The sequence below is a fragment of the Cyprinodon tularosa genome, unplaced genomic scaffold (assembly GCF_016077235.1).
Source record: "Cyprinodon tularosa strain WSP-4 unplaced genomic scaffold, ASM1607723v1 ctg568, whole genome shotgun sequence".
Taxonomy (NCBI): domain Eukaryota; kingdom Metazoa; phylum Chordata; class Actinopteri; order Cyprinodontiformes; family Cyprinodontidae; genus Cyprinodon; species Cyprinodon tularosa.
The window spans coordinates 190924-206465 of record NW_024039305.1 but is presented as its reverse complement, the minus strand read 5'-3'; the positions used below and the strand labels follow the sequence as shown (position 1 = coordinate 206465).

The following is a 15542-nucleotide window of genomic DNA, read 5'->3' as shown; positions in this document are numbered from 1 at the left end:
CAACGATTGCTCACAAATTCTGAGTGTTTAGACTAGTATTAGATCATTGTTAGGAAATGTGTTTTTTTTCTTTTTGCTGTTATATTAAGGCGTGCTGTGGCCCTGCAGGCTGCTAATATCTCTAGCATAGTTGTAGTTACTGACTCCAGACTGGTAGTCCTTCGGCATTAGTTGGAGCCTCAGCAGATGCCTGTCTGAGTTCGCCCCACAGAAGGTTAGTCATTCCGGTCTTCTCATTAATTTAAATGCCCTCAGTATGTAGGTTGGGCTCTACTTTTTTCTTCCATGAACTGAGGCAAGTTTATTTTGAGTGGAAAAACATGACTAAATGTGTGTGCGCAGCTTGAATCCAGCGGGCGAGTTGTGTGAGCCTATTGGCTGGTTACCAGCTGTCATCTGTCTGATCAGATCGGACACTTCACTGCATATGCTTCCCATTTTGAAGGAGGAATACACCTCAGGCTGGCTCTTCTAAAAGCAACGAGTAAAAATATTGCTGACATTTTTAAATCTTGGATTTGAGGGCTTTAATTTAGTAATATATAAAATAAACAAAGATTAATTATTTGAGGTCACAGATGGATGAAGCTATGTCTTCAAATCTGTAAAGCTGACAACAAGCTGCTACATTACTTTGCAAAAGTGTTCATACTTTTTTTCAGCTTTATAATTGTCACAAAACATCAAATATGTTAACTTTGTTTTATTGGCATTTATATGACAAAACTTTGAAGTGAATAAATTTTTAGGTGGAATAAATCCATCTAAAAGTGTGATCATGATCTGTAGGAGTAAGGAAGATAAATCTACTGAGTTTCCAGATTTTTTGCTGTCAAATACTGTGCTGGGCGTAACAAATAAAACCAAGTATCTTGGGCACATCATCACAGAAAATCTGTCAGACGATGATGATATTTGCAGACAATGTAGATTGTTGTATGCTCACGCTAATAGCCTTGCACGTAAATTCGGTTCATGTACTGATAAAGTCAAAGTGGAACTGTTTAATGCATATTGTACCTCTCTGTACACTGCTCACCTGTGGACTACCTATAGAAAAGTCAACCTCCAAAGGCTGCAGGTGGCCTATAATGATGCTATGCGGTTACTTTTGAAACGTCCAAGATGGTCCAATGCAAGTGAGATGTTTGTCACAGCAAGAGTTAATACCCTACAAGCTGTTCTACGAAAGTTAATGTATAAGTTTATTTGTAGGTTAAATGCATCTGAAAACGATATTATTTTGTCACTCACTGATACCACACGTAGTGCAATCCGATATCAGTCTAAGCTGTGGAGACACTGGTATTCCTGTCTTCTTAAAGATCCTATTTAATCGATAATGGTACTTGTATTGGGTTTTTATCATTAACTATTTTTATTTTATTTTTTTGTATGTATTTATTGGACCATGAGTCCGGAATAAAGTTTATCTATCTATCTATCTATCTATCTATCTATCTATCTATCTATCTATCTATCTATCTATCTATCTATCTATCTATCCATCTATCCATCTATCCATCTATCCATCTATCCATCTATCCATCTATCCATCTATCTATCTATCTATCTATCTATCTATCTATCTATCTATCTATCTATCTATCTATCTATCTATCTATCTATCTATCTCTGGATTGGACCCTGTAGCATATATTTCTAATCTGCCTGTCCAGGTCAATGCTTTGCTAAACCATGTTTTAGAGCAATTCCTGATGTTAATTATCATATTTTCATTCCTATTGAGATCCTGCTCAGTCGGATTGGTCAGAGAGCGTCTTTAATTATTAGTTTACTTTTACATTTTGCCACAAAAGCCTACTTTGATTTTGGTCGGGTCCTTGGACCTCCTGAATAGGTTCCGATTGAAGCCCTTCTGTTACAGTTCTGGGTTTATTCTAAAGGTTCTTGTCCTACCAGAAGGTGAATCTCTGCCACAGTGTCAAGATAAGCTCCATCCATGTCTGTCAGTTATGACCAACCTCCTAGGAACCTTGCTGCTTATGGTGTTTTGTAAATGTATTCTTTGCTATTCTTCTATAACGGTCAGGTTTGGTTAGCGTACTGTACAGGTGCTGGTCATAAAATTAGAATATCATGAAAAAGTAGATTGATTTCAGTAATTCCATTTAAAAAGTGAAACTTGTATATTATATTCATACATTACATACAAACTCATATATTTCAGATGTTTATTTTGTTTAATTTTGATGATTACAAATGACAACAAATGAAAATCTCAAATTCATCATATCAGAAAATTAGAATATTGTGAAAAGGTTCAAAATTGATGGCCCCTGGTGCCACACTCTAATCAGCTAATTAACTCAAACCACCTGCAAAAGCCTTTAAATGGTCTTTCAGTCTAGTTCTATAGGCTACACAATCATGGGGAAGACTGCTGACTTGACAGTTGTCCAAAAGACGACCATCGACACCTTGCACAAGGAGGGCAAGACACAAAAGGTCATCGCTAAAGAGGCTGGCTGTTCACAGAGCTCAGTGTCCAAGCACATTAATAGAGAGGCGAAGGGAAGGAAAAGATGTGGTCGAAAAAAGTGTACAAGCAAGAGAGATAACCGCACCCTGGAGAGGATTGTGAAACAAAACCCCTTCAAAAATGTGGGGGAGATTCACAAAGAGTGGACTGCAGCTGGAGTGAGTGCTTCAAGAACCACCACACACATACGTATGAAAGACATGGGTTTCTGCTGTCGCATTCCTTGTGTCAAGCCACTCTTGAACCACAGACAGCGTCAGAAGCGTCTTGCCTGGGCTAAAGAGAAACAGGACTGGACTGCTGGTGAGTGGTCCAAAATCATGTTCTCTGATGAAAGTAAATTTTGCATTTCCTTTGGAAATCAAGGTCCCAGAGTCTGGAGGAAAAGAAGAGAGGCACTTCATCCACGTTGCTTGAAGTCCAGTGTAAAGTTTCCACAGTCAGTGATGGTTTGGGGTGCCATGTCATCTGCTGGTGTTGGTCCATTGTGTTTTCTGAGGTCCAGGGTCAACGCAGCCACATACCAGGAAGTTTTAGAGCACTTCATGCTTCCTGCAGCTGACCAACTTTTTGGAGATGCAGATTTCATTTTCCAACAGGACTTGGCACCTGCACACAGTGCCAAAGCTACCAGTACCTGGTTGAAGGACCATGGTATCCCTGTTCTTAATTGGCCAGCAAACTCTCCTGACCTTAACCCCATAGAAAATCTATGGGGTATTGTGAAGAAGAAGATGCAATACACCAGACCCAACAATTCAGAAGAGCTAAAAGCCACTATTAGAGCAACCTGGGCTATCATAACACCTGAGCAGTGCCACAGACTGATCGACTCCATGCCACGCCGCATTGCTGCAGTAATACAGGCCAAAGGAGGCCCAACTAAATACTGAGTGCTGTACATGCTCATACTTTTCATGTTCATACTTTTCAGTTGGCCAACATTTCTATAAATCCTTTGTTTTTATTGGTCTTCAGCAATATTCTAATTTTCTGATATGATGAATTTGAGATTTTCATTTGTTGTCATTTGTAATCATCAAAATTAAACAAAATAAACATCTGAAATATATGAGTTTGTATGTAATGTATGAATATAATATACAAGTTTCACTTTTTAAATGGAATTACTGAAATCAATCTACTTTTTCATGATATTCTAATTTTATGACCAGCACCTGTATATATTGATCTGTGCAGCTCCATCTCTGGATGTTGCTCTGCTTACCCTTCATGCTGTGTTAGGTGGTATGAAAGTTTAAGTTGGAGCCTTGGCTGCTCAGTTTTCAGACTATGGATTAAAAAGTGCTTCATAAGATGATCATTTAATTATTTGGACCATAACATGCCTTGTAGCTTACAACCCTTACACCCTTATGTCCTGAACATTCATTCATAGTGAACCTTTCTTCATGTGTCTGGCCTTATTGATGCTGCTTCTGCTGTATTTTACTGATGTTATTCATCAGTTAGATCTTTAAAATGTTTCCCTAAGATTGATCTCAATCAGTTTCATTTCTGTTTGGTAATAATAAAGTATTTTTTTATTGAATTAAATCTGTCTTTCGATCAGTGGTGTCAAGGTCGTTCTGCTTCTGTCACATGCTTTATTTAACAACATTAGATAAACGTGTTTTTGTTTTTTCTTCCTCCTTCCTTAGCCTACAGCTGCTGTTATCCTGGACTTCATGACCATGATGGCCATCTGTCACACTGCAGTGCCTGAGCGCATCGACGGAAAGATCATCTACCAAGCTGCTTCTCCAGGTATTACAGCTTATCCTTTTCTTTCGGTCCATCTTCTCAGCATCTGATGTGTCTTTATACGTTTTCTCAGTTTTACTTTAAAACTGAAATGGTGGCAGGTGTTTGGCAATTTAAGAAGTTCAAAATAAAAGAAACTCAAGATAATTATAAAGTTCTGCTTATAGAACCATTCATTTTTTGTTTCTCTGATACTGCATTGGTGATTTGAATAGAAAAGGTCCTTGAAGTGTTTCTGTAATGTTTGATTCTCCCTGTGGTGACCTGTCAGCCTGAGCAAAGAGAGCTCTCTGTTAGAGCCTACTGGCCCAAGTATCCCATAATTCATTTATATCATCCTAAACACTGAAGAGCCAGGAATCACACTATCAAATGTGGTCTGCTGTTTACAGAAAGCATGCTGTGTGTCACTTTTGATTCCTTTAGCCTTAGCGTGATCCCAAAGTCTCTCACATTCACAGTAGGGTGTAATGAATAGAGACAGCTGTCAGTCAGGGAAACATGCCCTTCAACGCTTGTTTCAGCTCCACTGAAATACTATCATTGTTGAGCAGGAAAAGCCTTCTAGTATTTTCTGCTTTGTAATAGAAGCCTAAACTGTTTAACTTTTCAGTTTATTCTATTGCTCTTTGGCATGTTTGAACCAAAATAAGGGATCTTATAAATAAAGACCTCTGTGTGCCTTTAGACAAAAAATATAAATGTGTGTAAATGTGTTGGGCAGTGAAGAAAAAATTAATCTCAGGGTTTTTACGTCATTATGTTTGTGCATAGTGAACTAAACTTAGAGATGTCATTACAGTCATGTTAAGTACACAGGTGCAGGCGACCTACATGCATGCAAATATTTTCTCCTGTGCTGTAGCCGTGTTTATTTTTTATTAGACCCACTAGCTTTAGGACAGGCTGTAAACTGAAATAATATGTCAGCTGTAATTGAAATCTAGCGATGAAGAATGGAACTTTATTTCAATCTGGTCCTTTAAAAGCATTTTTAACTATTGAATATTTTCCGCAGTTTGCTGCACAGCAACCAGAGAGTGTCGTAAAACGACATGCCTGTAAATATAGATGTGCATTTTTTATTTCAAATAAATGTTCATCTATTAAACATTGTGAAAGCTGTGTGCGGACAATAATATGTTCATGTCTCCTTATAGTAATTTTTAGTTTTTTCCTTTTTGTCTTTGAAGATGAAGGAGCTCTAGTCAGAGCGGCCCGAAACCTCGGCTTTGTGTTTTCTGGACGAACCCCTGACAGCGTGATTGTGGAAATAGTAAGTCAGACAGCTTACAGGAATGTCAGCACCCCCCCACCCCTCCCCCCCCCCCCCCCCCCCCCCCCCCCCCACACACACACACACACACACACACACACACACACATCAGGTGGTAAAAAGGCAGAGTCATTCCCTTGCATTATAGCTGTTGTCATAAACAGATGTTTATCTAGGCCAGAGGATGTGAAAGCTGTACATCTGTGGGCGATCATATCTGATGGTGAGGAAGTGTCTCAGGTCAGCCATTCTGCTGTAGCCTAAGAGCCAAACAGGATGACTGCCCTTAAAACTGAGGCTAAAAAAGGCAGAACAGTTTCCGTATTTCCCCCTCTAGCATCAGATATGTTTGTCCTATTTCCTAATAGCTATTAGAGCTTCTAAGATTCTCAGCGTCTGTTTAATCACTCTGATCTTTCACCTAGCAGGCCTCCCAATTAAGAAAGTTAATTGAATTTTGCCTTGTGCTGCTGCAATCAGCTCAGGAAGCCACTGATAAACATGTTTAAGCTGCAGTTACTGCCGATTTAGATGAGAAGGAAATGTTTGCTTGTGCTACCTAATGTGATTTCAGCCAGAAAACTAAGATTAAGGAGCTTCTCTTTGATCGGTTACATTTGCTTCTACCTTTGATTTTTCAGCTCGGAAGTGAAGAAAAGTATGAGCTGCTTCATGTTCTTGAATTTACAAGGTATTTTCTTTTCTTTTTTATGCTCCAGCTACCATTAGTTTTTTTTTTCTACCTGTTGTCAGTTTTTGTTTTTCACCTTCTCCACGCTGTTTGGGCTTTTTTTTTTCACAGCACCAGGAAGAGAATGTCGGTCATCATGCGCACCCCATCTGGGAAGATTCGCCTCTACTGCAAAGGAGCTGTGAGTGGCTGTCTCTCTCCATGGCAACGCATGGCAGCCCATCACCACCATGCCGCTCTGTCTCTGTCCTGCGTCTCTCTCGCGTTAGGAAGCCTGTCTTTGCAGCAGCGGGATAGCGGCTGCTGCATGTTAAAAATGTGCACAAAATGCACATGGTTTGTTTCTCATAAATGTTTTTAGCCACCTAATCCAGCAGTGGATTCCCAGCCCATAATGGCACAAGCCTGCAGAAGCTTCTGGATTGATGAGTGCATTACATACACACTGAAAATAAATGTTATGTTGTATATTTTGGATTTGGTTTTAATGGCTGGAATAAATTATCAAGAAGCATAGTTGAGCTGGTGCAGAAGATCCCTGCATTTGATGAGAAAAAGAAGCGAGTTTTCAGCTCTATTTCTCAACCCTAACATCTCCAGCCGGTTACCTTCTCTACTCTGCTTTTTGGGAACCAAAGAATTTTTATTTCCTTTCAGGACACTGTGATCTACGACCGTCTGGCAGACAGCTCAAGGTACAAAGAGATCACATTAAAGCACCTGGAGCAATTTGCCACTGAAGGTGAGTGGAGAAATATTGCCCCCTGTCTCAGGCTCCTTGAAATGCAGGGATGAAAGCTCTGTTTATTTCTGGTCATGATCAGATGATTTACTCCTCCTGTTCTTTTTAGTTTTCTCCCCAAGCAGTTACACTCCTACACATCTTTCTTTGGATAATTGATTTAAGTGAATATTTTGCAGGAGCAATAACATGAAAACCACAAATTACTCAGAAGCTGCAGCAGATGGAGCACCTTCATGTTCTGCGTTCATGCTGCCCCCTGGTGGAACACTAGCAAACTGATGTCATTGGGAATATTTAACATAGGATAAATGTAGCATTCTGGATGGATTGTGAAGATTTTGGGTCATATTATGTTTTTTAGTGAGCTGGATTTGGATAAGAAGCAAATAACCCAACTTTAAATAGTTAAAGTAAAAAAAATAAAAAAAACAGCTGTGAAGAGTTTTGGAGGTTAGTTGAGGTTAACATTTAGTGATGTCATTTCTAAGCCTCTTATTTTACTGACATTTGAAAAACTGACATAGGGCTTAATGACAAATAAAAAGATGCTCTGCTATGAACAGTTTTTCAGTACAAAATGTATTGTCTTAAAGTTTGATGTGTATTTTTGCTCAGCTCCCTTTTGCCCTGTTGCCCGCATCAAAAATCTATTATATCCATATAGCTTCCTTATGGTTTTTTCTGCATACATCAGTATTATTATTTTTTTAAATGATGCTCTTAAAACAGTAGAAGTTTTCATCTTTTCACTTTGAAAACTAGTTTATTTTCTGTTGTTCAACCAGAAATCAGTCTTTTCTTTCCTGTCAGTTTTTATCTGCTGCTTGCTCTTGAGGCCTTAGAGGGGATTATTAAAGGTTGCTTTGGGGCGTAATTGTTGCTTTATTTTTAAGAAAAACTGTCCGATTTTTTTCATATCAACAATCCGTGCACCGTATGGGAGAGTTGAAACCAGATAGTTGTATGTTTTCTTTCCTCCTTGTCTAACATTAGATCACTCTATAATGTTGCCATGTTAGTTCAGTAATGATTACCTAATTTTGTTGTTTGATTTTTTTGCATAGAATATGGGAGCATTCTAAGGTCTGATTAGAACAGTTGGAATGGAGATGAGATGTTTTCAAACACATGGCTAACTTCTGTGAGGGTATAAAACAGTAAAAGAATAAACTGATACATCATGGAGAGGACTATAGGCCTCCATTGGAGACATATTTTCAGTTCCCTTTTATAAACTGAATTTGTAGAATTATAAACAGCTCAAATACAAAAGCAAGACTTGCATTAATACAGCTGGAGTCATCCGAAGTTCAGTGAGACCCGCTCCATCAAAGGCTGCTATGAAAGGAATGCACTCTGGGGAGTTTTTGAAACATGCCTTTCGGTCTGATAAAACCTAAATGAGAGTTTTTTGGCATTAATGGCCATCAATTCTTATAGAAAAGGAGAAGGAAGCTGGTAAGACTTAACAGTCCAGACAGAAGTACGATGATGTGTGATAGTTTCGATGTTGGAGAGAATGGTGCACTTTACAGAATAAATTTCATCATGTGGAAATATTAAAACAGCATCTTAGAGGCATCAGCTTGAAATGTTCAAATTTGGGCACAAATTGATCTTATATAATGGATGTTTATCCTATGGAATACTGTCTTAAGGAGAAGTCGTTGAAATAATAAATGTATATATAAACAAGAATACATAGTTTAAGTCATGGATTTTTAAAGGCATCTCTCATATACAAAGAAAAAGTGTGTAAATGAGTTTTGTAAAAGCCTCAGGATTCTAGTGTAATAATTGAACTAATGCTAACTTATTGAAAACAGGAAAACTGCAGATCGTTCTAATGTTGGAGAGAAAAGGAGGTCATGATTTATTATTTAATTCAGCGTATGTCTATCTGGTTGCAGCTGCTGGGCTCCATCTGCATCCACATTAAACCTTGTTATAATATGGTACTCTGATATTATTCATAGCTTTATAGATATAGTTTAGATCCTTTATAAAGAATATTTTTTTCTTTAGTTGTTTATATTTAGTGTTTTTTAGTTAAAGGAGCATGTAGTTTTTTTTGGGGGGGGAGTGGTGGCCAATGGGTTGGGGCATAGAGCTTGGAATCCAGATGTTCTGAGTTCGAGCCCCACTCCCACAGAATGACACACTGCTCCCCGAGCGCTGCACAATGGCAGCCCACTACTATGAAATGTTGTGAATGAAAGACCATGAAAAGCAAATCTGATATAAACACAAATCCACAAATAACCCCCTTCAATACGGTAGATAAATTACTTTTTTTGTTATTTATTTGCACACTGCCTCTAACTAGAGAACTCCATGTTAAACATTTAGGAGTCTTATTGTTTGATCTGTGTGATTCTGTTTCTTCCCCTCCAGGCCTGCGCACTCTGTGCTTTGCGGTGGCAGACATCAGCGAGTCATCCTATCAGCACTGGCTGGAGCTCCACCACCGAGCTAGCACCTCCATCCAGAACAGAGCCCTGAAACTAGAGGAGAGCTACGAGCTGATTGAGAAGGTTTGCAGATAGAAACGCCCTCAGACTGTTTTTATCAGATGGGTATCGGTTAATGTGACCTCCTATGTGCACCGAACCGAACAGCCACTGTTAATCAATGATCAATGACGGCTGTTGCTTAAAAGCAGGGAAAAACCTTAATTTAAGACACAATTCTCTTTTATTGCAGTGGCCTATAAGGAATTATAATAAGAAAATCTCACCTATTATAATAAGAAAATGTCACCTATGCCTCCAGTTATTAGCATCCATGTAGCTGATAGTTTTCACAACCTTTTTGTTCAGAGGACAGTGCTTTGTCATCTTTTAGGGTGTGTTCACATCGAACATGATTCCATTAAAGAACTTGCCACATTTGGGTTCTGTAGCCCGTAGAGAGAGCACCAGAGGTGGCCCCGCTCCTCTCTGCAGCTGAGAGCAGGAGATCTGAGGAAGACGCCAGACAGATGAAGCACCTCAGCTGTGCAGAGGAGGCGGATGGCCAGTGCTAGCTGTTTAACTATGGAGGAGGACATGTAATCAATGATTTAAGAGTCCTTTAAAGTGCTAAACTGAAACAGCTTTTTTAAAGCCATCCACAAGCATCCTAAAAGCATAACTACATTCTTTGTCAAGATTATTTTTTGTATCCTCCATTTTGATTTTTAAAAAGCTAAATCTCTACTCTTCCCTCCTTCACCCTGCCTCCTAACCACATCCATCCTGATGGGTTATTGCATAGAGAGAAGATAGAAAAGCGATTTTCTCTGAAATCACCATAATCATGCCTGTCAAATCGTTAGAACCACTTCTGTTGCCCCGTTCCTGAATGGGCCTTTAAATTGGGTTAACTTGTAGACCAATCTTTCTGGTCTCTGGAATCCCGATCATTCCATTAATAATTCACAGGTTTGGATGACCCAACGATGACCCATTTGGAGATTTAACTATTTTTTCGGCAGAACGCCCAACCAGCTTAGATTCTTTTCTATGCTTAATGTTGAACACATGGGTATTATCAACTCTTGCATGCTTTGTTTTTTACCAGACGCCTCCAGTATTTGTTGTCTAAAAGTTTTATTTCAGCCGGTTTAACTTAAGCACATTGGTCCATTCTTCTACATAACAAAACAGAGGGAGTTTTTACATGTTTACTACTACAAGGGTTTTATACATTTGCACATGTGGTTCAAATGAATGTAGAGAATGTAGGTATACCTGCAGTGATTCAAAGCTTCTAAAGTGTTTCCAAGGTTATTATTATTTCTTTTTCTTTTAGAGGCAGGCCATGCTGTAAGGTTTGGTCTGTGTGAAAGCGTTGCTTAAACACAGGAAGTTGCCGTTGTAAATCAGCCTTTTGGCTCCTCTTCATGGCTGCTTGGCGCTACCCAAAACTAATGGAGGCAATCAATCATGAACCAAACATGAAAGCTTCCAAAAAGGAAAGTGTAATGCGTGCTGCCTAATGAGGCGAGTGTGGCACTGCGGCTACCCAGGGCTGTTGAGGTTCACTGCTGCTCCTGGACGCCCACCCACCCACACCTCCACTTTATGCACATTAAATCCACAAGGGGGCGAAACAGAGCTGCCGTCCAATTTTTGGAAGAGTTGGAAAGTACATTTCCAATAATAATAATGTACATTAACAATAACCTGCCTGGATACGTGATTTATTTAAGTAATTAAGCTGAGAAAGGTAACAATCCTTGGGATGAATTTAAAAAGGATTTTTAAAAATAATTTTAAATGCAGTAATGTTGAAAGGTATCTACATGTTCCTTCCATTTACTACACTCTGTTCTTGGTTGGGTCTCCTCGTGCTTAAATAACTGCTTCAGTGCAGCTTTGATTGGAGGCAGAATCTTCTTAGTGCCTCATAGATTCTATAAATCCTTTACGACGGGGAAGTTTGTCGGCTAATCAAGCATATTTGTTTCCCGGTCATTAAAGTAAGCATCGATACTTTGGGCTATTACTACTTGGGCTCAGGTCTCTCCTTAAATGGCTTTCCTGGCCTTTCCTCTGCTGCTGGCTTGTCTCCCCTGTGCCCCTGGCTCTTTTCAAATCTTTGCCCCTGTGATGAGCCCTTACAAGTCTATAACCAAACCCAAAGAGCCGCAGAGTTTCCTGAGAAAGCAGCCAAGTATGTTTATAGGCCTGCGTGTGAGGTGGAAAAATGAGCTCAGAAATTGACCCAAAACCACCTAAAAAGCCCACTGTGGTTTTTCTACAAACGCAAATGACAAAGGAAAGTACTTTTTTTTTTATACATAAGCTCTTTAATGCCGTCATTTACTGATGTATTTCCTGACCTTCTGTGTGTTAGAACCTGCAGCTCCTGGGGGCCACAGCGATAGAAGACAAGCTTCAAGATAAAGTACCCGAAACTATCGAGACGCTAATGAAAGCTGATATTAAGATCTGGATCCTGACGGGGGACAAACAGGAAACGGCCATCAATATCGGTGAGCTACAGCAGAACCCTTTCTATCCTTTCAGCCTCGTATTTCATTTCGCTGCTCTGTGTTTTGACGTCTAAACTAGCGTGCTGTGCGCCAATAAAACAATCCAAGGTGCAGTTTGTAAACAAGCTCTGCAGCAGAGTTTGTTTTAATTCACTAAAAACAACTTGTACACAGAGGAAAGCCTCTACTTAAGCCTCATACAAACTAGGCTCTGCTACCAGCTTTATAATGAGGAACCGCTGCTTGAATTGTTAACACATGCACAGTAAAGTCATCTATAGTTCTCCTGCAAAGGTATTTATGATCTTTGAATGTATTTTAATGGGTTTTTAACAAACGCAAAGTACGATCAAAGTAAGAAGTAGAGAGGTAAAGGGTTTGCTGTACATGTGAGGCAATACTTTGTAGACCAGTTGGAGCTCCAAGTCTTTCCTTGCATGTCTACACCAGCTTAACACTGACATGTTTGTCCAACCTTCATCAGAAAACCACTTAAGCTTCGTCAGATTGAATGGAGAGCGTCTGTGAACATCGATTTTCAATGTCTTCATGTCTGGACTTTTACCAGGACAGTCCTTTAGGCCTAAATAAACAGGCTTTGATCTTAAGATTTTCTTCCAGTTGTCCTCTCCCTGTTAAGCTCCATTCATCTTCCCATCATAGCAGAGCAGTCTCTCTGCTGCTGCTTTAGGAATGCATCCCAACAGGCCGCGCAGCTTCATAAAGGGGATGTTGTAATCAATGACGTGCAGCGCTAGCTCTCTGCCGCTAACTGTGTTTTACATGTATGCCAAAAAATCCTTGGTTTTGGACTCTTCTGCCATGGTTTGCCGTTTCCCATAAATGATTAGTGGCGAGCAGGTTTTCTTTAAAAAAAAAAGTTTGTTTTTCTTAAATCTCTTAAGTTTTGTATTTCTGTTGTGATCCTTTGCATCAGTCTGATTGTAACGATGTTAAGGATGTCCAAAACCATGTCCACTGTTCAGATTAAATTACAAAAGCAAGTCATTTATCGTTTGTATTGCTCTTATAACAGATTTAGTTAAATAACTGAGAAGTTTATGCTTGTACAGTGACTTTAAAAAAAAGAAAAGGTTGCAGTTTGGATTACAGACGCTGTTTTTTCCTGTTGATGTTTCTGCATTGGGACACACTATGCGCCTTGTTTGTGCACGTCCCCCATCCAGGTGCTCCACTCAGCGCTGTGGTCATTCCTCACCCAGCATGATAAACTCCTGACAGACTCAATGTTGCCCCGTCACACACCTTTAATGAAAGCATCTGTTACAGAATGATGAATGAGCTCTCTACACCGATGCAAAATAAATAACGTGCATATGCACTCTCTGAGATTTCACCGCTCTAGATGTTATCCAGAGGGTAAACAGCCTAAAGCTGCCTGACCTGTTTCAATCTGTAGTCCATCACCTTCTTTGCCCGGGATTTTAGTGCTGCAACTAACAACTAGTTTGCTAATCAATTCAGTTGTTTATTCTTTTTCCATTAATCGATGAAAAACCAAATGGCAAAAGGTTCCTTAAAGAAGATTTTACACAGAAGTTAAATCAAGACTTCTGGATAAAAGTAATCAATAGAGGAAAAGGGTTTTTTATCTTGAATGCAAAATGTCTTCATATTTTTTTTACCATTTCGGTAAACAATAACTCATTTCAGTGGGTTGCCCTTTAAGCTAAAGACATGTTTTATACTCTCTATACTCAACGATTAATCGATTACAAAATTTGTTGACGGTTATTTCAATAATCGATTGATCATGATTATTTGTTTTAGCCCTACTGGAATTACTTTTCAGAGTTGCATGACTACCAAAGTGGATCGACCTTGAACACAGCCGACTTCACAGCATTAAGTGTAGAAAAATAGATATGATAAGTGGGTCCATGTGCAGCTGCAGCCACCACTGAGTCTTGGCTGAATCAGCCTTTTGTGCCCACTGTGCCCAGATGTAAAGGGGCTCAGCTGAGGCTGCTGCTCACGAGGAGTGTTTTCACAGCTCTGACTTTTGGCAGAGCTGCTCTTTAAAATCTCTGCCCAGTGTTTATGTTGTTTTTAACAGTTTTCCTCGTTGAAACATTATTCCACAGCCAGTGTAATCATACACCATCCAATATTCCAAATAAACTTATTCTGTAGCTCAGGATTTGTTTTAAGTCAGATGAAGCCTAATCCACATAAGTGACTAATTAGTTATAAAATAACTCTTGTTAAGCTCAGTTTATCCTAACCTAATGTAAAGGAGCTTTTCTATGCATGTGTCTGGCTGTTCTGAAGAGCAATGTCTCTGCAGAATCCGCTGCTTCTACCCTGTTGGCACATAATGCTGCATATATTTAAAAAAATCCTTCACCAGTTTAACCAGTGGTTTGATCATTCACCTTAGCAAAGAGACAAAAAATAAAGATTTTTTTCTCCATCCGTAATGAAGTACAAGTTCCTTTCCTACTGTTAGGTTAAGCTTCTTTCCTTCCTGATGGAACCAGGTTACATCTGCTGATTACTTAATGCAGTTTTCTTTAAACTGATACATGTTTTTGTATTCAGTCCCATTGAATCTTTGGCCCAATAATAAAATCCAAGGTGGTGGCAGCATCATGCTATGTGTCAGCTTTTCCCTGGGGACAGAGAAGCTGATCAGAACTGATGGTGAGATGGATAATTAATGGTACATTTATCGGGAGGTTTGATGCAGTTACCGTTTAGTGATAAAAGCACTACTTGATATAACTGCGACACAGAGGTAGCCTGTTTAATAATGGGGCTTATTTTAGCTGCAGTCTGTTTGCCTGTAGATCTATTGTTAGACTAAACTTATGAGTAAAATTTAAAGCCTAAATTGGCCATGTCATAACAATCAAAATCTAGTTCTCTATTCCAATAAGACTTAGTCCAGTGTGACTGAGCTTGAGCTATTTTTCAACTTTACAGTCTTGATGCATCAAGTTGGTCTATCAAATACAATAACAATGAAATACATGGATGCTTTTGGTTGCAATGCAACAAAATGTCAAAGTTCAGTTGATACTATTTAGTTAAGACCCTGCATTAAGTGTTGCTTCCTGTGCAGCAGGGAGGTCACTGTGACATGGGTCTGTTGCACATTCCTTGAGGCCTGTGGGAACCATCTTTAGTTCCGGCTGGGACTGAGAAAGCTCGTATATAAAAACGGAAAGGGAAAAAAAAAAAATGCAATGAGCTAAAAGGTAAACACGTTAGGCGGAAGGGCTGCGTCAGGGATTGACGAGGGGGGAGGCGGGTAAGGGAACAGAAGCAGCGTTGAGATGAGGAGACGTTTTCCACGTTTCTGCAAGTTTTTGGTCCTTTTCACCTTTGCACTTAACAAAACAATCGGCCAGACTCCAGACCCCAGCCTGTTAGGGTGTAACTCTGGAGGAGAAACATGTTCATTTCCTCTGTGTGTGTACAATGTTGTTAAACTGTCTTTTATTCATATGCTTATTTCATTTTCTCTCTCTGTGAAAACCACCCAGGTATTCACTCAGGACAGGTTATGTAGAAACCCTGTTTAAGAAAACACTAAAATCTCTTTCCAGACAGAAGTGAAGT

General features: G+C 39.4%; 1 protein-coding gene across 8 annotated transcripts in view; it reads left to right on the top strand.

Moving 5' to 3' along the window:
* The window catches only part of atp8a1 (ATPase phospholipid transporting 8A1), a 144242-nt gene that overhangs the window by 75665 nt on the left and 53035 nt on the right, over window positions 1–15542 (top strand). For all 8 annotated transcript variants that reach the window (XR_005282543.1, XM_038305851.1, XM_038305850.1 and 5 more), the window contains 7 exons: window positions 4165–4270; window positions 5461–5543; window positions 6185–6234; window positions 6346–6415; window positions 6892–6976; window positions 9374–9513; window positions 11819–11957. Coding sequence is in view for 7 of the 8 variants with exons in the window: in XM_038305851.1 (XP_038161779.1) it covers window positions 4165–4270; window positions 5461–5543; window positions 6185–6234; window positions 6346–6415; window positions 6892–6976; window positions 9374–9513; window positions 11819–11957 (673 nt within the window). In the remaining variant the exon portion in view is untranslated. The remainder of the gene's footprint in view (window positions 1–4164; window positions 4271–5460; window positions 5544–6184; window positions 6235–6345; window positions 6416–6891; window positions 6977–9373; window positions 9514–11818; window positions 11958–15542) is intronic.